Source organism: Harpia harpyja, chromosome 20 (assembly GCF_026419915.1).
Source record: "Harpia harpyja isolate bHarHar1 chromosome 20, bHarHar1 primary haplotype, whole genome shotgun sequence".
Lineage (NCBI taxonomy): Eukaryota > Metazoa > Chordata > Aves > Accipitriformes > Accipitridae > Harpia > Harpia harpyja.
In genome coordinates this window covers 17,846,942-17,874,423 of record NC_068959.1, presented here as the reverse complement: position 1 = coordinate 17,874,423, position 27,482 = coordinate 17,846,942, and the positions used below count along the sequence as shown (strand labels likewise).

The window sequence follows — 27,482 nt, the reverse complement described above, 5'->3', positions numbered from 1 at the left end:
AGGTCTCTGAGATTTAAAATGTTCTTTTACCCATTTATTTGACTTCTGAACCCTGAAATTCTTCTGAACTTTCTAAAGTCTTCCAATGGTGATACAAGCCTTGAGAAGGAAGGGATAGTCTGCATGTAAGGGGCATTATGCTGCATGATTGTTGAAATTGTTTTCTCCTACATAAATTGCAGCAGCAAAGAAACTGGTTTAGATTCCTCTTGAAAAAAGATTAAAATGGTTGCAAGCTGAGCAAGTTAAAGGCTTTAATACATGGGGCTGAAGTGACAGGTAAAAAAATAGTCATTTTACCATAATGCAAACTGTCTCCTGTGGTGGAAAGGGTAAAAAGACCTGGGAGGTTGCTGGCTGACTTGTTGCTATGTTATCGTTGCGTTTCCATATGCATCTTGTTCTTTTCCATCTATACTGATCATGCCCTTGATATAGATTAGATTTAGCTCCTGTTTGCTTTTCTTGTGAGTGGAACTCCATGAGACAACGTACCTGAACTGGTTGTGACCCTTCCAATTGTGTGAACATGAGGGATGCAGCTGAAGTCAGTACCCCAAAGTAAGTTTCTCCTCCAGGAAAACATGGCCTCTGGCTTGAAAACAGCTTGAAAACAACTAGAAAATTTTCCAATCAAAATCGAGGATCTTTGCTAATCCGGAAGTTATCCAGAAGCCAAGAAAAGGAATAAAACAAGAATATGATAAAGGTTAAAATAACCCTTTTAAAATGTAGGTCTTTTCCTCCATTTATTTCATAGAATGGTCTTGACAAATGTCTTCAGTCTACCTCTAGGCTGCTAGCGTTGTGTCTTTCCAAGCTCCAGTGGTTGTTTCTTACTTTGGTTTTTAATAGTCAGGGGAATCTTAATAGTTAAGTTTCTCTCCTATCCCAGCTTCAGACAGAGGAAGAAATATTATTAGCCTAGTTGGAGCCAGGAAGGTAGGAATTTCACAGTTAATAACTTCTCCATTGTTTTTTTAAGGGCCCTTGATAGTCTGTGATTGACATTGATGTTGTTTCTCTCTATCCCCTTGCCTTCAGGACATGGGAACCCCCAAATGGGCAGTAGGCTGAGGGAGGAAGGGAAGAAACTGGCACTTGCTATGTATAGGAGCAAAATATTTTTGGGAGGCGAGAGGGAGTGTTTGTCCTTTGTTGAAACACTGTGTTTGATACTGTATGTGGCCACACTAAAGAAAACAATAATAAACTGGAGGACAATGTTGCATGTATACTTCTTGTGACTTTTAAAGTTCACAAATTCTGTAAGTATGCATTTTAGGCCATCTGAATCATAAAAAAGAAAATGCAGTTTGTAACATGATAAAGCTGTGAAGTATAGACATTTATGTATTTACATTATATGAGAATAGAAGTCAACATCCAATATAACTAGGAGGAGCAAAAGAGCTTACTTGGAGGCACGTGTTGGTATCAGAGCTGGGATGCAAGGGCTTTGGCTGCAATAAAATGAGAAGGAAGTAATGTTCATAGAGATGTATGCATAGATATATGGATATGCCTATGTACACATATACCTATCTCTTGATGCAACTGTAATTATGAATCTTTTACTTTGCTCCTTGATGTTCAAATAGTCTTTTTAAGCCTTATATTAGGAACATGTTGAATTTGTGCAGCAGGAAAACTTCACAGTGCAGAGACTTTGCAGAGGTGCTTTGAATAGAGGCTTAAAATCTACATTTGTATTGTTTGGTATAAATTAAAATTTCTAGTAGTGAGTTTAAATTCTTTTGTGATGAAACTGAACAGAAAAAAAAAATCCATACCAAAAGCCAGAAGATAATGGCCATGCCAGCTCAGACCCAAAGTATGAGTAAGCCAGTATCATGTCTCCAGTTGAAACTCTCTAAGGAAGAGCACATGAAGAAAAAGCAAATATATAAATTATATTGTGACAGAGATCACTTGAACCATCAATTGGGTCTTTGTAATTAATATTACTTAGTATTTTTTCTTAGTTGTTTGTCTTCTAAACCCACATAAACTTAGCAACTAATGATTTACAATCAGATGTTACACAATTTAACTGCATGTTGTATGGGAAAATTAATTCCATTTGTTTTCTGAAGCTACCATCAACAACATTTGATACTTCCAAGTTTTTTCTTGTACTACAAAAGATGGGAACAACTGTTTCTTATCACCTTCCCTTGCTTCATAATTGTACAGACCTTTAGCATATTCTTCCTTAGCTGTTTTCCTTATGGGGAGTCTTTGTCTACTAAGTTGTTCCAATATGGAAGCTGCTCTGTAACTCCAATCATCCTTGCCATCTTTCTCCCAACCTTATGGGATCCTTTTTGAGGTGCAAATTCCAAAAGTTGTCAGTCTTCAACATGTGAATACAACATGGATTTACACAGAGAAATAATCGTTAGCCATTATTCTTCTAATAATCTGTAACACTTGCTTTATGAATTGCTACAGAGCAGTGAGTTGATGTTTTCATGGGTCTACTTCCCGAGAAGTGATTTTCAGGTTGGAGACAGCTGTTGTATGCATGAACTTAAAAATCTGTTTCCTTGCATATCTGTTAAATTTTACCTGTAATGAATTATATATGCCATTTTGGGCACTAAATACCATTAGTTCTTTCTGGAGTTTGTAATCAGCCTTCACTTCATATCACCAACAAATTGTGTCATCCCCTACAGCTCCACCTTTTCAGGTCACCCGTGAGTATGCTGAGCAGTTTGGGCCCTGATAGAAGTCCTTTTTTGCCTCTGATGGTGACCTTCTTACTCTTTCCAGTTCCAACTGCAGTTGATGCTTGTAATACAGTCTTTTGCAGATCTAAATATTAGCTGGGTAACAAATTCAGATTGCTCCTGTGAAGTAGAGTTAAGAGGTTAGAAAGTAGAGGAAGGTTTAAAAATAGTTGGTTTTATGTGCCTGAGTCCAACTTGCAGCCCAGCACTTGTGAAAACCTGAAGTGACTTAAGCTGCAACATACGCTCCCTGACAATGCTGTGGAAGACTCTGGCTGTCTTTGGAGAAGAATAGGCAAGTCTCTTGGGTTTTAATTTGTTAAAATGTTTTTCTTTGTTTTCTGATTTCTTGGTCTTTCCCCCCCCCCCCCCCCCCGTCCATTTTTAAGTAGGTTAGTACTGTTTCAGAAAAGTAGCCCTTTTAACCAGACTGTTAACAGCAGTCTTTCTCAGTGCATAGCTCACCAGTTTCTTTTAAAGGTATATTTAGTTATCTTCTTGGAGGTAACCTATCATTGTATTTGTTTTGTTTAATGCCTATCTTAGTTTATATCTGCCTTGAAAATAATGTCGTGTAATATCCAGAATAATAGTCAACAAGTAACCTGAGGTATATATCTTACAAAATAATGCTGACACGTCTTGTTGTCTGCAGCTTCGAAGGAAGGAGTTACTCTTCTTTTGTTAAAAACTTGTGGGCACATTTAGGAAGTATGAAGTTTTATTACATAAAGCTATCATTCATAACTATTGTGGTAGGCAGAGATATTATGCATATATATGTTGTTGTGAACATTATTATATGTCATGTTGAACATTTTATAGAAGTGCTCCTGCAATACCCCAGTACTTCATACACTGAAGTTTTAACTCTGTATTCTTGTGTAAGGTGATTAGAAGAGTTGAACCACTTATATGCCTGGTTCTATATGAGGGATTTTAAGAGGATGAAATCATATTGTATACAAACATAATTGAACTCCAGATAAGCTTATACCCTAGATGGAATTTTGCAGTTTACTAAGCAATCTTAGTTACTAGAAGTGTGCCAATGATTTATAATAATTTCAGAAGAAACAGTAGTTCACTTCTGTAGTGAATTCCTGCATACAGAACTACAGGTTTTTAGCCTTTAGCGTTTAGAGCTCCCTAAACATCTTCCAACAGAAGCATAGGTGAATATACATTTCAGCCTAGAGAGGGGACATTGTGCTAGTGTGGTAGTCTTACAGGGATGCCTTGGAGGTGACGTATGGACTCCTGGAAGTCCATTGCTTACACTTTGAGAACTATTGTTCACGGTTGGTGGTTGGTCAGCTTTTATGGGTCACTTATGGGGATTTGAGGAGCAGACTAACAAAACAGAATGTGCAAAGTTCTATTTCCCATGCATAGTAGTGGTTAAAGTAATCTGGAAGATGGCGGGAGTTGCAGTGTATGGAGATTGTTGACTGTACAGTCAGCATGTGTCTAATCAGACTTAATAACTTTGACTCAATGCAGGTATTGCCAGAGCTGATATGACTCCTGGAGAGCCTCTCTGCACAGTTCTTCAGCTTCCAGGAGGTTTTATTAGTCTGGGCTCCATGCTGTGCACATCCAGAGTTGCTTCTGATCCAGCACTGGAGCTAATCTGTTCTGTGGCATTAGATGATTATGCATCATTCTGCCCAGTGCTCCAAATTCCCGGAATACTTTGCAGGTCTTATTAGCTGTAAAACATCCAGTTCAAAATACTTCAGAGACGGAACAGCTGCATTCTCATCCAGCAGTCCCAGGTGAAACAACGTGGACCAGATCTTGTCTGGCTCTGCACCCCAGATTCCTTCCTTCCTCTGGGCGTACCTCATTGTTGGTATGGTGGTGATTGGTGCTATGCGTGCGCACGCATGAGCATGTACATGTGGTGGTTGCGTGGTGGATGCGTTTTGAACATGAGAGAAGAGGACAGATCAAAGTTTTTAGTCGTAGTGTGCTATGAGTCCCAGGTGGTGCTCCCAGTTTGAACAGTGCAAAGGATTTGGTGTGACAATGAAAATTTGACTGATTTTTTGCTCATGAGAAAATGTAAATGATATTTTCTTTAATTCTAGTCTACTGTTCAGATTCACAAAACTGACATGTCATTCCTTCATGGTGTAGCTAGTTGCAGTTGCAAAAATGGCTTGGCTCTGAAATCCAATTCCCAGGTATCATGTCTTGATGTTACTTCTATTTTAAGTCACTAATTTAAAATCAGGAATATCTATATTTGTTAATACAGTGCAGTCACAAGAACAGTGTCCACAAAATCATTTTACAAGATTTTGGCTCATTTTGTTTATGAACTTTTTGCAGACCATTTTTTTTATTGTAATAATATATGGCTTCCCCCTTTCCAAGGTGTTTGTTATAAAATCAGAAATACTGTTGTAATTAGAATTAAACACCTGACAGGATTAAGATTTAGGCAGTAACATGATGGTGAAAGGCTCTCATAGGTAACAGGCTTAAGCAAGCATAGGGTGTTTCTATACTGCTCTTCAGGCCTTTCCGTGTGTGAAGGGGCTGCTGCACGATGGATTCCTTAAAGCGTACTCCGCCTGTGCTTTGAAGTTCCCCTTAGGAACAGCTACGTTAAAGCTTGCCCTGCCCTGTGCTGGCATTCCTAATGTTTGCTTCACCTTGCACTTGAAGTTTCCTTATTTGTCCTAGAGCTTACTGATAAATGAGGATAAACTGAAGTTCTTGTCAAATGGCACGTTAGGAGCTATTCCATAACGTTTCATTCGTGTTTGGCACTTCTCTGTCAAACCAGAGGAAACTGTTTATAAATGACTGTTCAGAACATTTGCTCTTTTCATTAAATAATTTTTAAACACTTCTTTGTCTCTTTTATAGGATTTAAAAACATCCTGTCTTGTACTTTGATACTTCTGTATTGAGAACTTTCTTAATGGCCTTTCTCTCAAGCCCAGGAAGAGAAATAAGAAGTGTAATTGCGATTTTCCTAGGCTATTGGTGGCTTTCTGGCACATAATAAATAAAACCATGTTAAATGTATCCTATGTCAAGTATGTCTGAGTTTGTATAAGCTGATCTAGTCTTACATTTAGCTGCGTATTGCAGTAGAAGTTATTTAAATACAGTAGGTGATGTTCAAGAGAAACAAAACCCTGTTCATTCCCTGAGTTCCCCTGAGAATCAAAGTATGAATAAAATGATTTTTGGCAGAAATTCCAACTTGAAGTAAATCTTAGGAAGGGATGTTTGGAGAGTCCCATAGCTTGAACCAAGACATCAGTAGCCATGGACTCTTCAAATGTTTGTTGCTACCTCAGATTCGCTTAGTTATTGTCCTGGTTTCAGCTGGGATAGAGTTAACTGTCTTCCTAGCAGCTGGTACAGTGCTATGTTTTGAGTTCAGTATGCGAAGAATGTTGATAACACTGATGCCTTCAGTTGTTGCTCAGTAGTGTTTAGACTAATGTCGAGGATTTTTCAGCTTCTCATGCCCAGCCAGCGAGAAAGCTGGAGGGGCACAAGAAGTTGGCACAGGACACAGCCAGGACACCTGACCCAAACTGGCCAATGGGGTATTCTATACCATGTGACGTCCCATCCAGTATAGGAACGGGGAAGTGGGGGCAGGGATTCGCTGCTCGGGGGAATGGCTGGGTGTCGGTTGGCGGGTGGTGAGCAATTGCACTGCGCATCATTTGTACATTCCAATCCTTTCATTATTGCTGTTGTCATTTTATTAGTGTTATCATTGTCATTATTAGTTTCTTCTTTTCTGTTCTATTAAACTGTTCTTATCTCAACCCACGGGTTTTGCTTCTTTTCCCGATTTTCTCCCCCATCCCACTGGGTGGGGGGGAGTGAGTGAGCGGCTGCGTGGTGTTTAGCTGCTGGCTGGGGTTAAACCACGACAGTTATCGATTAATAACGTAGCCTTCCTTGCCTTACTAGCTGCAAGCTCTGTTTGTGACAGAAGTACTGTGTGTTTACGCTATTCTGAGGATGGTATCATGTGCAGTACAGCACAGGAGCACTAACCTGTATTGATGGGTTGTTTTGAAAACCAAGCTTACATGAGTTAAGGCAAAGGAAGAATGTCATTAAGTTATTGGTCTTGATAGATGGATTCGGCTTGCTTACTGCTGCAGAATAAAAAGGCCAACACTTTGTTTATAACAATATAATGTTAAAAATATCAAATATGTTTAGACCAATATGAAATGTCTAGTGCTAGTGAACAGTAGGTCACAATGTGAGCTTTTCAAAAGTATGCTTGTGTGGACTTTACTTCATATGATGTTTGAAAGAAAATCAATACTAAGGTAATGTCAGGATGAAATCTTAAAATGCTTAGGACAATTTAAAAGAGCAGCTGAGAGCTTGGTCCTTTATCCATCACAGGTATGGTGGTGTTGGCCCATAATAGGAAATAATTTAAAATATTTGATCTTCTGGATTAATTTGATAATAAGTTAGGAAAAAATATTTGTTAGCATTTTTTTTTTTCTCCAGGAAGTTGTTTGTGTCACTAGAAATTGTAAATATTTGACTTCTCAGATTGCAAACTTTCTAACCTTGAAAATACAATTTTTTGTTATTACATACATTTTCTTGTCTGCTTGTTGGTGTGGAACCTCCTATTCTAGAAACTTAATCTTATTTTGCTTAGATTCTGTGGCTTAAAACAATAAGCATAAACTTGGCATTTGTGAAATCCTTGCAAGTAGAGATAATATTCTTAAAACATTCCTTGGATGTTGCTTTGAGATAAGTCAGATGACTTTGGATTTGCATGTACATTGTGAGACTGAAATGGTGATCAGACACAGTAATAAACATTAGACAACTATGTGGAAGAGATGCCTTTCACTGGCAGTCTTTTTCATTTTGATCGATAAATAAGTTCAAAATGTTTAGTGTTTCTCAAGAACTAGTGGTAGTCTTGATGAATGAGGATGGAACTGAGGAGTTCTAAGCCCTGTATTATCATAAGTAATTTTTTGCATTGTATTTCATCCTGCTAAGTAGATTAACTATTCTAGAATATAAACATGCTTAACTGAAAACATGATTTTGAGGAGGATTAAGTAGCACATTACTATCAACCTTAAATTAAACAAGATTAAGATCAAGTTTAATTAGGTATAAAAGTGTGAAATTTCACATGGGTAAGGGAGTCCAGTTTAAAATCTTCCCATGTACTTAATGCAAACTAGTGCTTAGTATCTCTCATGTTCTTGTTTAGTGTTTCATTTACTGGTTTGTTCATTTATCTCAGAAATGTAGTTGGGTAGTCAGTAAAAGCACTGTGAAATAACCAATTTTTTTTTCTGCTTAAGTTAGCATGTGGCATGCGTAATGCATAATGTTTAGGCTCTGTAAGCAAGCTAGCAAAAGCGGCCTTTGATCTGTTCTAGGTGTCAGAAAGAGAAGTTAATATTCCCCTCTCCTCCATCGCTCCTTTATCTTGCAAGACATGTTCATATGGTAGCCATATGAAAACCCCACAACATTAGTTTGATCTCTGAGGAAGGCCTTTCAATCAAAAAAATTCTTGAATTCTGATACTGAAATTACTCAGTGCATAAGAAAATTGGAAACCAGATACTGGATGCTAAGTATCAGTAGGTTTCTAAAAGTTCCAGGTGTCTTCTGAGATCAAAACTTTAGCAAAAATAGATCTGTTACCAAAGTTAACTTTTAAGGTAAATTGGGATCAAAGGAACCATAAATATGGGCTTATATATGAACATACATTAGAAGTCAGCTTCCTGTTTAGAACAGTGGAGTTATATGTAATTGGTTTAGGTCAACTTCATTATGTAAATAACATTCATTAGGACTGTGGAAGCAAGGGACTGTTTTTATTGTCAGACAACAGAAAAAGGATTGTAGAAAAAGATTGTTTCTTATAAGTAGAACTGCTTTTAGATTTTGCAGAGCTGGCATGCATTTTACAAAGGAGAGGAAGCTTATGCTTTTTATAGCATATGCTAAGCTGAAGTAACTTCTAACAGTTGATTTCTTACAGTTGACAAGTTGTGGTCATCAGTGTAAAACTTTTCATGGTGAGTGAGTAAAATGGACTAATGTATAAACATTAAGCAGTTCTCTAAAACATTTCTGGAAGAATCTTAAAGATTAAGATTCTATTTCAAATCACCATATAGTTGTCTGGTTACCTGTATGTTCATATGTTCTACAACATATGTGCTCATATTTTCAAAGTGAAGTTTTAAGAAAATTCTTTAAAAAAAAAAAATTTTGTGTGTATACTGTAGAAATAATAGCTAATCTGGAAATAATCTTGGTTGGTCAAGTTACTTAATTTACTGTGCCTACATTTTTAGGAGGAGAGAGAAAATCTAGATACCTCCTGGTAACTATTCCTCAGAGCAATAAAAGCTGACCATGGGGGCCATATGATTCACTGTTAGTAGGCATCCAGAGGAAGATTAAAAAAAAAAAAATCGCGTACTCATCCATATTAAAACATTCAAACTTTGTGGTGACTGTCACTTGACTCCCTATCTCAAGACTGTAAGCAGGTGCTCTACAGATGGTATGATCTGTTTGGCTTGTGTGTGAATAACGTACACAATGCATTCTATGCTGAGTTCGTAGCATGAGGTTTAATACAATAGGAGCTTTGTGTGTTTATGCATAATAGAATAAGATTCTTAAATTGGAAGATAATCTAATTTTTTTTTTATTCTGATTGTAACTGTTTAGGCGTCTGAACAAGAATAAATTGCAAGTTCTTCCAGAGCTGCTTTTTCAGAACACACAGAAGTTAACTAGATTGTAAGTATTATCTGATTTATGTTTCTATTGTATGTTTCTTATTATACAGATTTGTACGTTTGTGTTTTAACTGTGGCGAAAGGTTTAATTTTTGTGACATTAGAACTGCTAGATAGTAAGGGTTCTTAAGATGATGTGTTATGTTTGCATGTGTGTACTTGTAATTCAGTAGAGCATAAATATCAGAGAAAAGTGAAACCACAAAATTTTTCTATTCTTCATATATTCACCATGATGACTTCAAGGTGAATTATTTTCAGCTCTCTATGTAGAGTTATAGAAACCATGAAAAGCGGCAACTTCACATGTCTAGTATAGTCTACACATCCACAAAAAGAGATTGCATACTCTTATTTAAAAATCCACATGTTAACATAATACAGATTGTTATAACTTTTTCAGTTTTAAAAATTATCTTTTTAAATAAGTCAAGGCATTGCCAGGCAGACCAGCAAAGTTATGGCTGCTGCCTTGTCAGTCAGGAAGATGAGGAAATACAGAGAGGTAAAGAATTTTTCATCTCTTTGAAATATAAAAATTGTGTTATAAGATGTTTAGATGGCATCAAGACCAGTTTGAACAGCAAGAGAAGACTAACATGAGCTTGGCTTTTTTTTTTTTTTTTTTTTTTTTTGGTGGGGAGAGGGAGAGGGTGGTGTTAGCACGATGACTGGATGATTTATAAAATATATTTTTAAAAAAGTGAATGGAGATAAAATGGATGAACAGGTGCCTGCACAGTTACTATAAAGAAAAGAATCATCTGCCTTTTTAAAGGAGTACTCAAAAGCTGTTTGAAATCGCTTTCTAGATCCTGCCAAAGTTAAACTCATGATCCAGACTGTCTTTTTGAAACGTGCTATATGGTAAAACTGGGGCTTTTTTATGCTTGAGTTTGTTCATGGAAGACTAGATAGACAGACTTATGATTTGACTAGTGAAATTGTAAAGTTACTACAGGATGGCAGAAAAGTTGTTACATCCATGTGGAGTTTTTATAACTGTTTTAATATCTCTATATGCAACCAAACAAACCATTTAGGCAGTGCAGTAAATTTTTCTTCCTGTGGAAATACAAAACACATGGTGATGGTGAAGATTAATTTTGGAATCAGTTGACTACTTAAAAAACAGTAGGCTCTTTGCTGATGTTTTAAAAGCAGACAAATTGAACAGTGTTGTGAAGCGAGTAATATTGATACAGTTTTGGAGAATTTCTGTTATGAACTTTGTTGTTGTCCAAACTTGCTCATGAAAAACCGTACAAGTGAATGACATCATTCTGGAGATTAAAATATATGTATAAAAATATAAATAATTACAAACTACAGCTGTCTTTTAGTCTTAATCTGCTTGAATAATCTTCATTGGACTTGTTTTTGCAAGCTTTGTCATAGCTTTTGAGTGCACTAGAAAATATTTGCTCAATGGATTTGCTAGGGCTGAGTGATTTGGTTGTATTTCCTAATGTTCTTTGCATGTTTTTGAAATTTTGTATCTTGAAACTCCCTTCAAGTATAAAGCGTGAGCTGATACTTACTTGCAGATACCCTGATCTGGTCTCCAGAAGATGCTAGTTGTGTTTATTTCGTAGAAGAGTTGCTTCATGTAGGTTGGTTGTCTAAGGAAATGGTGATGCTTTCAAGAAAAAAATTTTTATAGTGATTACATGTATCCACTAATACAAATTCCAGTTTAACATGTTGAAACTTTTGTGAGCGGTTGCGTTGTACATGGCTATCATTAGGCGGAAAGGAACTTTATGGTAATTTGTGGTTTCGAGGGAAGGTTGTATGTGTTTAACTTGTATGCATCTGTCTTAGGGAGCCTTGCACAAAGAAACTAAGTGAAGTAATTGAGGCTTTTCAATACCAGAGTGTGTATTTTTTAGTAGATCATGTAATCATGATACATTATAGTCCTTAATAGCAAAAGTAACAATTTTGCTTTTAGAATATAAAGATTGTAATAAAATTACATAGAATAGAATGATTAATATGAATGCTGTATTCTGTAATGACTCCCAACGGATGCTGTTGAAACATTTGTCTTTATTCACTGACATTCATTCAAAGTCTTGCTCACTGTTTAATAGTGTTTTAGGTAGATCACTTTAGCACTGTTTGTCAGTAGAAACTTGCTTTTTCTTTTGAAGATACAAGTGTTATATAAATATAGTGTATATTTTAAGTAAATAAATCTTAGCTAAGTGAACTGTTACGGCTCCCAATGCAGTTTGGTTGTATGTTTTTCAGTGATGGGATAAAACCAAGAAATTTGCTGCCTACTAGAATTTGTAAAAATACACACACATGTGTATTTTTAATACTTTGAGGAAAAAGAAAAGTATGTCCAAGATGGTTACTTCCTATTTTTTTGTGTTACTGTCTTGGTCCTACTGCTAGTAGATTTCAGAGTTGTTCTTTCTCACTTCTGTTATGACTTGTCTTAAGTCCAGCAGTACCAGTCTCCGTTGGTCACAACTAGCTTTCTGGGTAAAATGCTTCAATGAAGAGGCATGATGCTTGCATTCCTTTCCCACAGCTGCTGTGACCTAGCCTTTCAAGAAGAAAGCATAGCTGAGAAAGCGATGAAAGGGAATAAAAGTAGTGAAGCAAAAATTGATAAGAGGGACTGATACATGGGTGATGTAGATTCTGTGGCCTTTATGAGGAGTGAATTAAAATGAACATTAAAAAGTGTAGATAATTGTGATCTTAATTTTAATTTTCCATAGTATAGGTATATTTTTTCTGCTGCCATGGTTTCAAACTGTTGACTCTGGGCTACTATGCTATTAGTTAATTACTTTATTCTATTTTAATAGTTATAATCCTGATAAACTAGAAAGTCCAAAATAGAGTATTTTAATTGTGTAAGCTTGCTACAGCTGAAATGGTGCAAAATTTTAAAAACTAAATATTGCCCTGCAGTGTTCCACAAATGTAAAATTTGGTGTTATTAGTTGAAAACTAAGAACTCATAGACTTGTCCAAATACAGATGAAATGAGCAGTGATTCTTCTAGCTGCTCTCTTTAGCTGGCATGCAGTGAACCATAACAGCCTACAACTTTGTTAATGAAGGTCCAAACTCAATTTTAAAAAAAATATAAAACTAAACACAAAGGTGGCGTTTTAACTTCGATAACTTGATAATAGTGTGAAAGTTGGGTATATTTATTATCATTAATAGAATTTGGTGGAGATGGAGTGACTGACCTGTTTAAACATGCAGGAATTTTGTGTGCTGGAGAGTTTCAGGGAGGACCTGTTAATGTTTCAGGAATAGTTAAAGGTTGCAAAACAAATGTGAAGACTTTTCTCAGTGTTCTGTCAGCTGGGCTGAAATCTGCCTGTGAGTTTACTGGAGAAAGAAAATTTTTTTTATGTAGTTCAGTATCAGCAGAATCTCTTCAGTCGTATTGCTGGTGGAATTTAAAATGTAGAACACTAAGCTTTCCTGTCAATAATGTGCTTGAAAAGCTAGAGAACAAACCTGTTTGGCGATGTTGGGTTCTTCTTTTGTTTCATATGCACGCTGTTTGCATAGTTTGGGACAGCTATGCTGTTGTCCCTGATGGTTTCCTTGTTTGTCACCATAGCATACTTATGTCAGGACACTGTGCATTTTCACTGAAATGCAGTCTTCTTGACAACTAATAAAATTTAACTTAGAATGCTTCTCATTATAACTACTTCTTCAATCAATCACACTCCAGGTACCTTTGCCTTTTTTCTCCAAGCCTCTCCCAAAATGCCAAACTACAGGATATCTTTGCATCTTTTACAGTGCGGCTTAGACTTCACTGTCACATCTGGTTGATATTAGAAGCAGGAATATATATATAGGGGAATAAACCTTAGATGGAATGTGAAACGTCCCACAAAACAAGTTTCTCATAAGGTTTTGAGCCTTTTCTTCTAGAAAGAGGGGCTTTTGAGACTCATGGATTTTGCTTGCTTTAGTTTAGATAAGAGTTTTAAGTTTAAGTTGGATGGTGAATGAACCCTTGATTGGATTTTCTAGTGGAAATGTGTGCCGTTGCTTTGTTGCCTTGATTTCCTAGGTTTTAAAGCTTCTTAAATGTTTTATCTGGGATAAATAATTAAGTATTTAATAATTCAAACTGCAGGCATTTTAGTGAGAAAACTGAATCAAGGAAAAGGCACTTTCAATAAATTGAGAAATGGAAACAAGAAAGATATTTTTTGTATAGTTTCAGATATTATTTACTAATACATAGCCATAAAGAAAAAGGTAATGTTAATCTTAATACAAGTGATTAAAGGCACAGAACAAGTATAGTAAACCAAAACATGTAATTTAACAGCTATAAAATCAGGCTTTGATTCCAAGGTAATTATTTTCAAATATCCAAAACAACTTGTGAAATTTATCGGCAAAGTTTGCAAACATAGCTTTGTGCATGCTGGAATCATGAGTTTCCTTTGTGTGCACAGCTGGTATATAAAATGATCATAGTGCATCTGCTTTTCACTAAAGGCCTAGTATGCTAGTGGTCCATGAGATACATAAATATCTTTAAAAACGAAGTGGGAAACAGACCCCCCCACACCCCACCCCAACATGTAACAGTATATGTTTTGTTGTTGAAACTTCCATACATAAAGCCAGCTGCTAAGTAGTCAAGGTAAAGTTAAGTTCCTTTGTGTGGATGAAGAAAACTCGTAAAAGTGCTCTGAACTCAAGTCTTGCAGTGAGAATTAATACCTCCACTGAATTTATAGCCATGGAACATTTGTTGGGTCTATTCACTTTTAATGAACTGTCTTAGTTGTCGCTTGACAAAACAAACCAGGCTCTGGAAACTTAGATACTGAAATCTGATACCAGAAGTATCCATAAGACTCTGACATTCATTAGTTTACTTTTTAGGGTAGTATCAGAATCTAGAATTCAGACTAATGCTGAACATTGTGGTGCGAGAGCAGAGCCCTGGGATCCTGAACTCTTGAGACAAAACCAGTTCATGGCTGTGCATGCATAATACTTTTTAAACCTCAAGGTATTTGCACTTTGCAGTTACAGGTGTCCCAATGTTTTATCATATTCATCTGTAATTATTTCCAGAGGAGGTTAAAGTAGCAAGATCAACAGGAAGGAGATATTGTAGACGAATTATTTGTTTTAATAAAATAGGACAGCCTCTTAGTATCGGGAATAGCCATTGTATAACATGTTGCTTGTTGTTAACATGGTGTAAGTATTTGTAGCACAGTGAAATCTGTCAATAAAGATGGATTAGCGGGACTGCTTTATTTCTTGTATAGTGGAATATTTTGAAAAGTGATTATGATAGATGGATGGTAACAGCAGGTAAGTACTTGTAGCATACAACACAGAGTCTGTGAATAGTCTTAAAAAGAGGCAATATTCTAACAGAATCACAAAATTGTTGAGGTTGGAAGGCACTGCTGGAAGTTGTCTTGTCCAACCAACGCCCTGCTCAAGAAGGGTCACCTAGAGCAGGCTGGTGCTGATGTCCTGATGGCTTTCGAATATCTCCAAGAATAGCGGTTTCACAGCCTCCCTGGGCAACCTGTAGCAGTACTCAGTCACCCTCACGGTAAAAATTATTTCTTTATGTTCAGGCAGAAACAGGAAACTGGTTTATTGCATATGTGTACAACATGTCATGCCAAATAACTCATGTGTAGTGAAGCAAACTGAATTTTAGACAGAGAAAAACTTTTTGCAGTAAATATATTAGGAGCAAAGCTTAGATGCTGTTATTTGATTTCTTATCTTGAGGTCATGCAACTTCATGATGAAAACGTAAGATTTTTATAGTAAGTCTTATAGTTTCCCATTGATGTATGTATCTCTTAATTGTAAATTAATGTTTCCCAGGGTAACATTAGTGACGGGTAGTCACTGATAGTCAGTCAGTGACTATCACTAATGATGTTTTGCTTTTTAAAGAGCTACTCAGATGTTAATTAGGTAATACTTCACTGAAACAAGTTGGAAAGGGAAATGTATTACTTGAGTGTTCAAAGATGGAATAAGAAAAAAGAATCAAGAGGGGAAGAGGGGCTACTTAGCTAACTGCTAAAATGGTACAGGGAATCTTGTCCTCAACCCGCTACATCATGCTGTTCCTTTAGGTTAATGGTTGTCAGGAATTATCTGGCATCTACCTCCTTATAGAACTGCTACTTTTGGAAGGATGAAAGAGGACAATATGTCGAAATTTGTTAACTTGCATTGATCCACCGTCATTGGGAATGAAATTTAAATTGTGTTTTATCTGATTATATTTAATTTACTTCTGAAATGTTTTCTTCCTGGAATAAGAAAAATGTGTACCTCCCATTTTATTTATAATTTATTTCAAACACTGATATGAACCTCATCTGCTTTTTATAACCACAGCTATGCGTTGTATTAGATCATCTAAGTTTTCTAGTTCAGTATGCAATAAATGGACATTAATGGCTAATAAGGTATGTATATCACTGTAAAACAGTCAAATAAGTAAATGTAAGTATAATACCTGTAGGAGCACCAGTAAAAATTGAATATCTGTTTGACCTTTGTTGTTGTTGTTACTAATTTTTTAAAGGTAGATTAGAAACAAGAAAGCACACACGTGCAAATAGACACAAAACATACCAAATGTTTCTGAAGACTTTTCATGCAAAGTTTTATAATTTTTCCTGGCTAACTGAGCCTTCATCACTCAATTTTTCTCCTTGAGCAAGGTGTTGAAACCACATTAAAACTACCCAGAAATAATGGTTTATCCTGTAATTCATACGCTTTGAAGATGCTGGTGAGAAATGTGTATTATTTTGTGGATGTGCATACTTAAAAGCAATTTTAATGATAAATTTATTAGACGTTGAAAACCTATGTAGTCTGTTTAATTTTTTCATACTGGCTTTTAGTTTTAGTTTCACACACTGCTGTTTGTCATCTCTGTTCTTGATTTGTCTGCTTCCTTACGATTTTAGTGTTTGTGCAGTGTGTGTATTTGATTTTGTGTAAGTAGTTTCATTAGATAATTCGTAGTAGGAGTAGCTGGAACTATTTAGTTACTGCTTTACTTATGAAGCTGAACTTGTTAAACATAAATAGAAAGGTGTACTTCACTTCTAGATTCACTGTGCAATATTATGTCATTCTATTGCACACTGTGCCTGCAGTCAGAAGTTGGCCCGGGTGAGTCAGTGTCTCCTGGTTTGAATTTGACAAGTGTAGTGTGTATTAGATTTTACCAATGTCTGCTTTCCTTTGAGTGCATTTATAGCTAAGATGTTTATTGTAGCTAGGAGGTTGTTTCACATGTGTATGATTTGCCAAGAATTTGCTGCTGAAAGCCTTACTAGAACTGTCACTTGTAAACCCTCCTTTCCAGCCTGATCCTTAGCAAGCTTGAAGTATCAAATCATGACTCCTGATCAAATTCAGAGTCTTTTATCTTGTGGATGTCATCAGAAGCTGTGTTTGGAAAAGCAACCAGTTCATAAATTTTCTTAGTGTCCTCTTTATATTTCTGTTTGTTCTCTTTCTAGAAAGAAAGATCTCACAGATTGCTGGCTTAGAGCTCCATTATCATTTCACATTAAAGCAGGATCCTGACAATTCAATTGTTACATGCGTTTGAGTTATGGTGTTACCATGACAAAATAGCATGGGCTTGTAACAGTGTGTTTTTGTGGTTTTATCCACATCCAATAATTGTAGTTTTACTGTGTATAGATCGCAGCAGGTCTTTTTAGAAGATAGTAAATAATTACAGTAAGTGTTTGCTGGTCTCTAGGGTGCACTTCTGGCTTGAGAAAGATGTGCATTAGGTCAGAGGCTTGTGCTGCAGATAGCTGGATGACATTTACACCATTTATCAAACTGAAGTAATTTTATATTTTCTTTTTGGCTCTAGTTGTAAATAATGTATTTAGCAATTTTTTTTTTTTAATACAAATACACCAGTTTTATTTGGAGAGTCTAAGGATTTTTTCCTGTCTAAATTAGTGCAGAAGATTAATTTTTAAAAATATGACTGAAGGATTTTTTTATGATTGTGAGAGTAGAAAACAAATGAAGACATGTCAAAAAGCCAGCAGGCTCCCTCCTCAATGATACTTTTTCCCCTGTGTGAAATTGGTTATTTAAAATTATACTGTGCAGATGTCTTTTTTTCCCCTCTGAGGGGGAAATAGGCATGATTGGAGAAGAAAGGGTGCTTTTTGCGAAAATTACTTTCAGGTTTTAGTGGCGTCTTTCTTCTAAGATGATATCTATTGCCAACTTCTGTGATCAGGTCATCTTATTACTAAGCTATTTAAGGTAGGTTGTGGCAAAGGATTATACTTTTCCAGAAGAAATACTACACATGCAGATGAAGCATAAGTCTGCTTTGGAAGTAAGTTGTTTTACTCTATTAGCTGAGTACCTGCTGTTTTCCATTTTCACTATTTTTTCCGATGCTATTAGAAAGGTGACATGCTCTTTTGGTTGGTGTTCAGCTCAAGAAATCAGGAGGCTCCCAGTTTGTGAGATTAACTTGCCACTAAGTTATTTGGTAGTCTTAACCATGCTGCTGGGTGTCAGTTTTCCTGAATGTAGGGGTTTTTTTAAAGCACTCTCAAACATATTCTAGTTTCAAATCGCGTGTCTTAGGAATTACATATTAAAAACTGCTATACTGTTATTGCCTTCTCAACACAATCCTGAACTGGAAAATGCTTGGTTTATTTTACTAACACCAACAGTAGCCTTGTAAACTTACTAAGTCCAGCACAGGACTTTACATCCACAGGGCTGTTGTAAATAGTTTCTGATGCTTCTTAAAATTCTTCTTATTGTTAGTATCAAAAAAGGAATATTGATAAAATTCAGTATGTAGTCACTTTATCCAATTAGATATGAATTCCCATCAGAGTTCATTCTTTTCTCCACAACCAGGATATTTGAGAATATCCTGGAGGTGTTTAGCAAAATTAGGCTTTTCTGAACTTCGAGACTATTTTGTGGCTTTAAGTGAGTTACAGCAAAGACAACTTGATCAGGACTCCATAGTTAGTCATCACCTAGATGGTTTCTGAGGGTGGTCATGTATGCTCTGCCAATTCTGAAATGCATCCTTTTTAACAGGCTTCAACTTCTGTGTTTAGAGTGACAAGTTAAAACTGGGGGGAAAAACACAGTGAGTCAACTTCTTGTTATGATGGCTTTCACATGACTAAGAGCTATTACAGAGTTCTCAAAATACAATAATTGTGGGTGGGCATTATTGACTTACCATTTTCTTACATTTGTCTTCAGAACTTTGGTCTTTTGCTTCTGGTAGCACCGGTTCAAGCGTTGTAGCTCTCTACAGTGTTGCATTCTGGTTCCTCTGGCTTGATTTGTGGGGATGGTGAGGCTGAGGAGGCATTGCTGCTGGTGGCCTCTGCAGAGTGGATATGTCTGTTGAAGTCATGGCTTGCTTTTGTTAAACTCGACAGAGGTTTGAATAGCTGTGTAGATTGCAGTCAGAGAATAGTTAGGTTATATCTGCAAGTATATTATTATCGTAGGTATTCCAACCTGACGGTTTATAGGCAGTTACTTTTCCAGAAACTGAATAACCCTGTTAGTCTGACTCTGACCGTTCGAAGTTTGTCAGAGTCAGATTTACTGCGTGTGCTTTAACATGGCTTTTTGGCCTCGCTACTAGAGCTAGTCTGCAAATATCAGCACATCATGGTGTACTTGCACATAATTTATTGCTATATGGATATTGCTTTTCTTGTTTAAAAACTTCTATTTAATTGGTTAATTCATATGTGAATATTTTTTGCACTTTCCCCATTGGCTATATGTTGAAAGGAGCTGAAAAGTGTTTTGCTGAATGCTCAGTTTAGTAAATGGTCCAGAGCTGCTAGAGTCCTGGCCACAGTTAGAATGAGCAGTGGCAAATTCACTTGTAAGTTTTCATTACTCCAACTAGGAGAAAATGCAGAATAAATATAACTTTCTTTATTTTTGTGAACAGGAGATTAGAAATAGGAGTGGTTAGTGTTATTTTCACATTTGAGGCCATTTCCTTACACAAGGTGAATATAGGAACAGATTGAACTGGTGACCTGAAGCACGGACATCTCATCTGCATAACAGGAAAAATATAGTAATGATAATGTAAAAATTTCCATTGCTTTCCATAATAGGCTGTCATCCTGAGGTTAAAGATTAGTTTACATTCATTGTCTTGTAAAAGTCCTTTCAAATACTTTGGAAATATGTTGCAAATAATGAGAGTTTCTTTTCCTGTGTGAGTGCGTAGAAGAAGTAGGGGACATGATCATTCTTCTAGAAGGACTAACGAGGGTTAGATTAAAAGTGCAGCACATGAAGTCTTGATTTTGATCAGTGACTTCAAAAATGAAAGACCTTTTCCTGTCACCAGTTTTCTGGCATCTAGCTCTACTGCTTGGTGTTTCACAGCAGCAGAAGTCAGCTTTACCTGCAGGGATTTATTGTCTATTCAGAGTGCCCCATGATTTAAGGTTATTGTGGGTAAAATGATGCAAGACCAAATACTTCCTTGTTTTAATTCTCATTTGGTTTTCTTCTCAAAGTCTGTAATGTGTACAATGGGAAGCTTAAGTTAGGCTTTCTGGAACTTTTCAATATGTTTCACAGGGGTAATAGGGCATGCCTGTTTAGAGTATTTCAGACACTTAAAGGTCACCCAAATGAATACTGCTATTACTTTTAAATGCACCATGTTTGCTTTTGAAATACAGTCATAAATGATACAGGATTTCATTATGATTTAAATCTCCTTCAGTTGAGAGAAGCCATGGGGTTGTAGCCTGAGGCATATGTGTGCCTGTCAAAAGGGTCAGCATGGAGCTGAACCAGGAGGTATTTGATCTAGAGTCTGATGCAATTTCACGTCCCAAGTGCAGTCTACATTGTAAAACTTAGAAGAGTAGAAACTATTTATGAAACAAAATTAAAATAACTCATGCAAGTCATTAAATGTTATGGTGCTACAGGAATAGATTGGCAAGGGCGGTTTATTATCATCTTACTCTTATGACTAAGACAAGGATGTCATACAAGGTGTGCCTTTGAGCTGCTTTTATTTCTTAACTCAGTGTAACATACTGAAAATGAAGGCTTATAGCACCTTGTGTTATAAAAAGTCCGTGAGCTGATTTTTAATATGTTTCCCTTGCATAATACTTTGGAATTTAGTGAGATTATTCAAATGTACAGTAACCACCACTGTTGAAGTTTGAGATGCTCTACAATGAAAATGCAAATACTATTGAGAAAATTGAACAAAGCATATTTGGAATTAAGTACCTGTCTTTTGGTTTGCTCTGTTAAACTCCCTGATGGGCTGTTACCAGAGACATATCTATGAAAGATTTTCTTCAGGAAACAGCTGATATGGATTTACTTCAATCCTATTGATATATGAAGGAACGTTAAGTTTAATGTTTTGAGTGGTTTACGTGCAAGTTACAACGTCAATGCTTAGTGAACTGCGAGGGGAAAAATGTTGAAAAATAAGGCATCCAATATGAAACCGAATGTTATGCTTATACACTTAGTTTCTTTTGTTGAGAGAATAATCTTGTATCCTACCACACAATCACATGAATAGAACTCCCCATTGTGTTATTTCTGATAATCATCACTGGGTCAGTCCTGCGTTAACGTCTTTTCTGTACCACTGGAAGCGAAGAAGTTTGCTGAATGCACTAGAATGATATTAGTTTCCAAGCCCTAAACTTATTTTTCTACAACTAACCTGTGTAGATAGTAACTGTATCTTTGCAAATATTAGAATGGGATTTCTGCTTTTTTTTTCTTGAGTCTCTTGTACTCATACCATCCTATTCTACTTTTTCCCAATAATTGCTCAATTAACCCCATACCTTACATTCCTTTACTGGGAGCGGAGCTGATGGGATATCGTGCTAAGTTTTTGTTAGCACTTAAGCTTTTTCTCCAGAAGTGTAGAAGTGGCAGCTGTTCCAATGTCTGATCTTGGTGTTATTTGATCTGGGTACTTGTTGGTCAGTAGGAGGTACTTCACTTAAACAACTTCCCTTCCTTTACTCTGGAGGCCTCATATTTCTTCTGCTGTATTAAGTACTTATATGACTGCCAGTGACTACACTTGAAATACCAGTCCCAGGATTTTGCATTGCAATAAACCACATAAATCTAGCAATGTCATTTTACTGGGCTTATTGAGAAGATGTAGTGGCACATCCGTGCCTGAGCAAGAGTATTGCCCCAGAAGGCAATGACTTACCCAAAGAAATTATTGTCTAGTGAAGCTCCATTGTTCTTTTTTGGTGTTAGTTATGTGACTGGGAAATGTATGTGCGTGGTACGGCGTTTTCATTTCTACTAGTCCTTCCTGCAATGAGAACAGAATTAGACTAACATTGCTCAGGTAGACTGTTTAGTTTTGACTTGCAAGGCAACATTTGTCAAGTATTTTGATAAAGTGTAATTTATATGCATCAGTAATTACAGGCTCCAGAGGGACCATAGCAGTAACGGTATTTTTTTCCTGACGCGACAGGAAACAAATTTCCCATAAGCCTGGGGAATGCAACATGCCACTTGCCGCAGTTGGTGGTGAACTTCAAAGGAAAACAATGTTTCTTTTTACTGGCCTCGGGTTTTTCACTATTTTATCTTCAAAACTGGTATTTCAGTTGCTTGAATGGAATTATTTTTCTTCACTGCTTGTTACTCTTTTTCCCAAATGCATTGCTAGTTTTTAAAAATGAGGACCACCTCACTGTCTTGCAGCTGCAGCTTACTCCAGTACCTATTTAATGAGGTAAACCAATTTCATTGTGTTTAAATAAGTGCGTGAACAAAGAGCCAATCACTAGATTGTCTGGCCTGTGGATAGCAGTGGCTTACAACAGGCCTTGTGTCTGCCATCAAGCTTTGCAAAAATATGAGCTAGATTATTTTAAACTTTGTAGTTAAAGTTTGTAAATGGTGTATGTAAATAAATACAATTTCATGGAAAGTGTAAATGTTATACCTTTAAAAGTTGAGACTTATTTATTATCAGTCTGGTTTTTTAGATCTGTTAATTCACTTTGTTGAGTCCTTCTTTTCAAAATAACGGACTGAAAAGGGGAAGAGAACTTCTCTCTTCCTTGAAGGCATATTGAGCATACCAAGATGTATGGAAAAGTGAGGACTTACGACCTAAGCATGGCTCTGTAGACTTGTCCTGAAAATAAGAAAGTTCAGTTAGTAGAGAATTTCTATAGCATTTTTTTTGTGTGTAAACCAGTGTTTGAATCTCAGTTTGGAAGGAAGAATGCCAAAGCAAGCTGTTCTTGACGCTTTCAGCCTGGCATCTCCCTTATGTAAGGTGACCTGAAAGGATAAAACAGTTAAAAACTGTGGGGAGGCAATTTTTATCTATGAAAATTTCAGGTATTCATACGGAAACAAGCTCTTTTAGTTACCAGTGAGTATTCAAATGCTAGAGGAATGCTAGGGATGCTAGAGGTATTGGTGACTACAGTGAAAATTTCAGCCGAGTTGAATAGCCAGTGACAATACTTCTGTGTAACTTTAAACTGCGCTTTTTGAATTATGCAACAGTTAGATACTTAACTGATTTTTTCGAATAACTTTCTATGGAACACAACTGACTTCATCTGTACTGGTTGTGGGGATTAGATGCAGAAATAGAGGTAGTGGCTTGTCTTGAATCAGCAGTCACTGGGTTATTTAGGTTTTTTTCCTCGCTAATGTGCCTAATTTTTAAGGATTTCATATTTAGTATTAGGTTGGCAAGCTCATTTCTTTCTTTCTCCTGTAGAAGGAGATTTTTCTGGTTTTCTTGCTGTCATTTAAGAAAGAATGGAGCATATTAACCTCATCTAACTTTGAAGCTGGCTGTGCTTTGAGTGAGAATTTTAACCGTATGACCCACAGAGGACCCCTACAACCTGAAATATTCTGTGGTTAAATATTTATTTGCAGTATTTAATGCTAGGGTTTGGAAGCTTTTAGCTGGTTCAAGGTTTGGCAGTTACTGTGGATGGGATACTAGATTGTGGTTTTTTTCTGGGTTTTTTGGTGGTTGTTGTTTTGTTTTGGTTTTGTTTTGGTTTGGTGTTTTCCCCCTCCTTTTATTCCAAATTAAAGATTAAATGCAGTAGACAGGGTTTTTGTGGGTGCTGGAAGATACTGTGCCTAAGAGGTGCAAGATTGCGCTCATCACCAGGATCTTGCGGGAGTGTGAGATGATGGTTCTCAACTCCTACAAAATTTGAAAGTCAGCAGGAGCCAGAATTGATGAACTGCTGCTAAAGAAAGTAATTTTTAGCTATCTCGTACCCTAAACTGTGCTGTTCAAATCTGCTTGTAATGTTGGCTTTGGTATCCTTTTCAGAGGTAGGATGTGCCTTGGTGTTCAGTATTTTTACATTTTATCTTGTAACATCTCATTGCAGGAGAAAGTTATTTGCTATATCCTTTTCCTGAATGTGACCCAATTCTGCTCTGCTTAAAACCACCTTATAAAAACAGAATGACTTATGTAGTAGGCTGTGTTAGGATTATTATATAACATATGCATGTAGGTGCTTCCCAGGTTCTCCTACAAAATAATAAAAAAAAGAAAAGAAAAAAGGCAGTATAGTGTAGATGGCTCATACCACATCTTCAGAGTTTTCTCTCCTGAGAGCCTTTACAGAGTGGACTTGGCATGGAGGCTTAAAGTGTTCCTATGGGGGCAGACATTTCCAGGTTTTTTTTCTGGAGGACCCATGTTTTCCTGCCTTGTACAGGAGGAAAAGTCATGAGATCCTCAGAAGGGTGTCGTTTGGGATTGGTACTGCTCATACAATTTGTAGCCTCTCATTGTGGTAAAGATGGCAGCTGCAAGTTGGCTACCGGCCCATTTCAGCTCCTGGCTGCAGTCTGGGCACTCATGGCTGTATAAATAATGTGAGTATGCAGGTTTTTTCGGAACACACATTATTGAATCTGCAAAGATTTTCAGTTCTGCTTTGTGGCATTTTTGTGTATGTATCTAATGGCAAAATTTGAAAGGGCAAATTGGTCTTAACCTCACAATATCTAAGAACATAGCTTTTGAATTTAAATTATATTAACTTAGTTTCAGGTTGCAACTACAGAAATAGGATTGTTCTCTTTCTGATCTTAAGCTGATGATCTTGATTTAATTTTCAAGTTTATTTCCAAACAGCCTCAAAAATAATGTTACTGCAATGTCAGCAGTCTATTTAAATTGCATAAACATCCCAACTATTTTAAAAGGATGGTTAAAAGGAGATGTTATCTTAATATCCGCTGGGTTATGCTGAGTTTCAGGCACGTTTTAAGCTACTACAAAATTATGCCCATGTCACAAGCAGGCTTGGTAAGTGAAGTAAAAGATGAGCAGATTCAAATAGGCCCAAACAATATATAAAATGAGATGGTGAAGTGGCAGAGCTGGGATGACGGTGTGGAGACAAATATTGTTGACTCTGTAATCTTTAATATGATGTGTGTGTATTTAAAAATATAAAGTGTATTCCTTGGTTATTTCCAGCACACATATTTTGAAACTTGTGGTAAAGCTCCAGCTAAGGAAAATATAACACTATTTTTTTGCTTCATTATCAATTCATCTGATGCTGAAGGGAATGACTTCTTGGTAGTGCCTCCAGGAAGGCTCAACTTAAGTTAGTTGCTCAACTTAATTCAGTTACTGAATTACATACTTCAATATGTCAGTCAAAAGATTTTTTTTCAAGTAGTGGTTTTTTTCCCCCCAAAAATTCTTATGGAGTTTGTGTGGGAGCCATGTGTGTACAAAAACATCAAAAATATTCCAAAATCCTAACACTGGTGTCATGCGATTAACTAATTAGTTTAGAGCTCTCAGCTAGTCAGCCAAAGCGATGAGTTATGCTGCTTAGACTGGTATGTCAGTGACAGGTAGTATGTGAAGTAATTGTTAACTATGTGAATGAGACGGGTACTTGAATTTTAGGAAGGTTTATGTTTGAAGACAAAATTAAATATCTGAAATGGTTTTCTCTTTTAAAGATTTTTTTTGTAATAAAAGACAAAGTCAGTTTGTGAGTTGAGTAAAACCATTTAATATTATTTAGTGGCTCCTCATTTTACATATTCATAGACTGAAATTAAGCATCACCTCATAGCCCTGTAGCTCTCCTCCCCACAAAGAGAAGTGGATAATTGTCAGGGTGGTTGAAAGCTGTGTTACTCTGCTTTTTCTCAGGGCATATATGTGAACTGCCTTGTTTGGCTTTTTTGTTGTTTGGGTCTTTTTTTTTTTTTTAAACAAAAACCCAATCAAAAATAGAGGCTTGAACTGGTCTACTTCATTTACAAAATGTTTGCTTTCTCTTTACATTTCCCTGTAACAGAATTCAATGTCCCTATTACAGACCTGGGTTAGATCTTAGACAAGTTGTTGTTTTGTCAGTATATGCATGACTAGCTATTGAAAGTAGCGAGTGTTGATATTTCAGAAACTCTAGTCAATGTTAATTTTCTCTTAAATAATTCCAGATAGCAGAATTATCCTTAATTAGTTAATTCTTAAATTATTCTTTACTTGGTTACTTTGAAGCAGTTGCAAATTATTTTGTGAGTCCTTATTTTACCAAGTAATTTTTCATGATTCCATGCACCCCATTTTTTAGCATGTAGCTGTGATGCTTATTGAAAATACTACATTTAAGTATTAACATTTCATAGGGTCATACATTTTATAATTCGTAAGAGAAAATGTGGAAATGGCATTTGAGGGCCATTACTCTTATTTCCTTTGAATTGCCCCTAATGCACTTCAGTATTTGAATAAAATGATAGGTAATGCATTTTTTGCTTATTGTCAATTATCATCACTTACTAAAAAATATGTTTAGAGACTTCTTATGGGAATTGGGGCTCTTTTTTGCAGGATTTTATGTAGGTATGAAAAAATTGGTAGCTTTTATTTCAATTGTGCCTGGACATAAAAATATTAGAGGACAAAAGAGCGATCCATATACTGAAAACTGTAGCCAGAATCAGGGTCTGACAGCCTGGAAGAGGCAATCACAGGAGGATCTTGCAGCAGTGGTTTTATTTTAGTATTGCAGTTCTGGTGTCTTCAAACTAAATAATAGCCAGTAGGAGCCAGGTCAAGGGCCCACTGGATTTCTAAGTAGGAGGCTCCGTGCAGTGCAAATTTGCATTATTACTGCTCTGGGATAGCGCCTGCTGATTTACTGCAGCTCCGCGTTTATGGGTCACGCTGTAAACTAATATGAAATCATGCATTACTTAACTACCTGAAATGAAAAATAGCAATAAATGATATCATTATAAAACTTTGAGAAAACATGTAGTCCTTTGAAACTTTTACTAAGACACTGTCAAAAAAACCCAAACAAATGAACCCAACCCAGACAATTTAAAAAAAAAAAAAAAGTTGTCTTATATTATGATGTTTTTACACATCTTGGAGTCAGTGTTCCAAATATACCTAGTTACAAAGGGTCAGAAGAGCAACTGGGGCTTAAATGCTACCCTTGTGCAGAGTTGCATTTATACTTGCATATTTGATTGCATGTCATTGCACTGAATTTGATTTAGGTGTCCGCACAGTCCATCTACTGTAAATCTACACATTGTTCTGCTTGGCATTTCTAACTGTATTAGGTAATAACTTGGGGAAACAAAAATCTTGTATGGATAACCTATTTATTCAGAAACTACCAGTTGAGTGCTTGGACTCATTTTTAAAGTCATGTTGGTAAATATTAATTACCAGGTAATAGAACAAAGAATTACCAGGTGAGGGCAAAGAATTTTGGAATGTGGTGAGCAAGACTCAGTGCCGTGATTGGAATTTTCAGTTGGTGAAGCAAGTGCATTATTTAAACGGCTTGTGTTCTAAAGA

At 36.4% G+C, this 27,482-nt stretch overlaps 1 protein-coding gene across 3 annotated transcripts in view; it reads left to right on the top strand.

Moving 5' to 3' along the window:
- The window catches only part of SLIT3 (slit guidance ligand 3), a 537,543-nt gene that overhangs the window by 47,563 nt on the left and 462,498 nt on the right, over positions 1-27,482 (top strand). For all 3 annotated transcript variants that reach the window (XM_052816501.1, XM_052816502.1, XM_052816500.1), the window contains one exon: positions 9,468-9,539. In XM_052816501.1, coding sequence (XP_052672461.1) covers positions 9,468-9,539 — 72 coding nt within the window. The remainder of the gene's footprint in view (positions 1-9,467; positions 9,540-27,482) is intronic.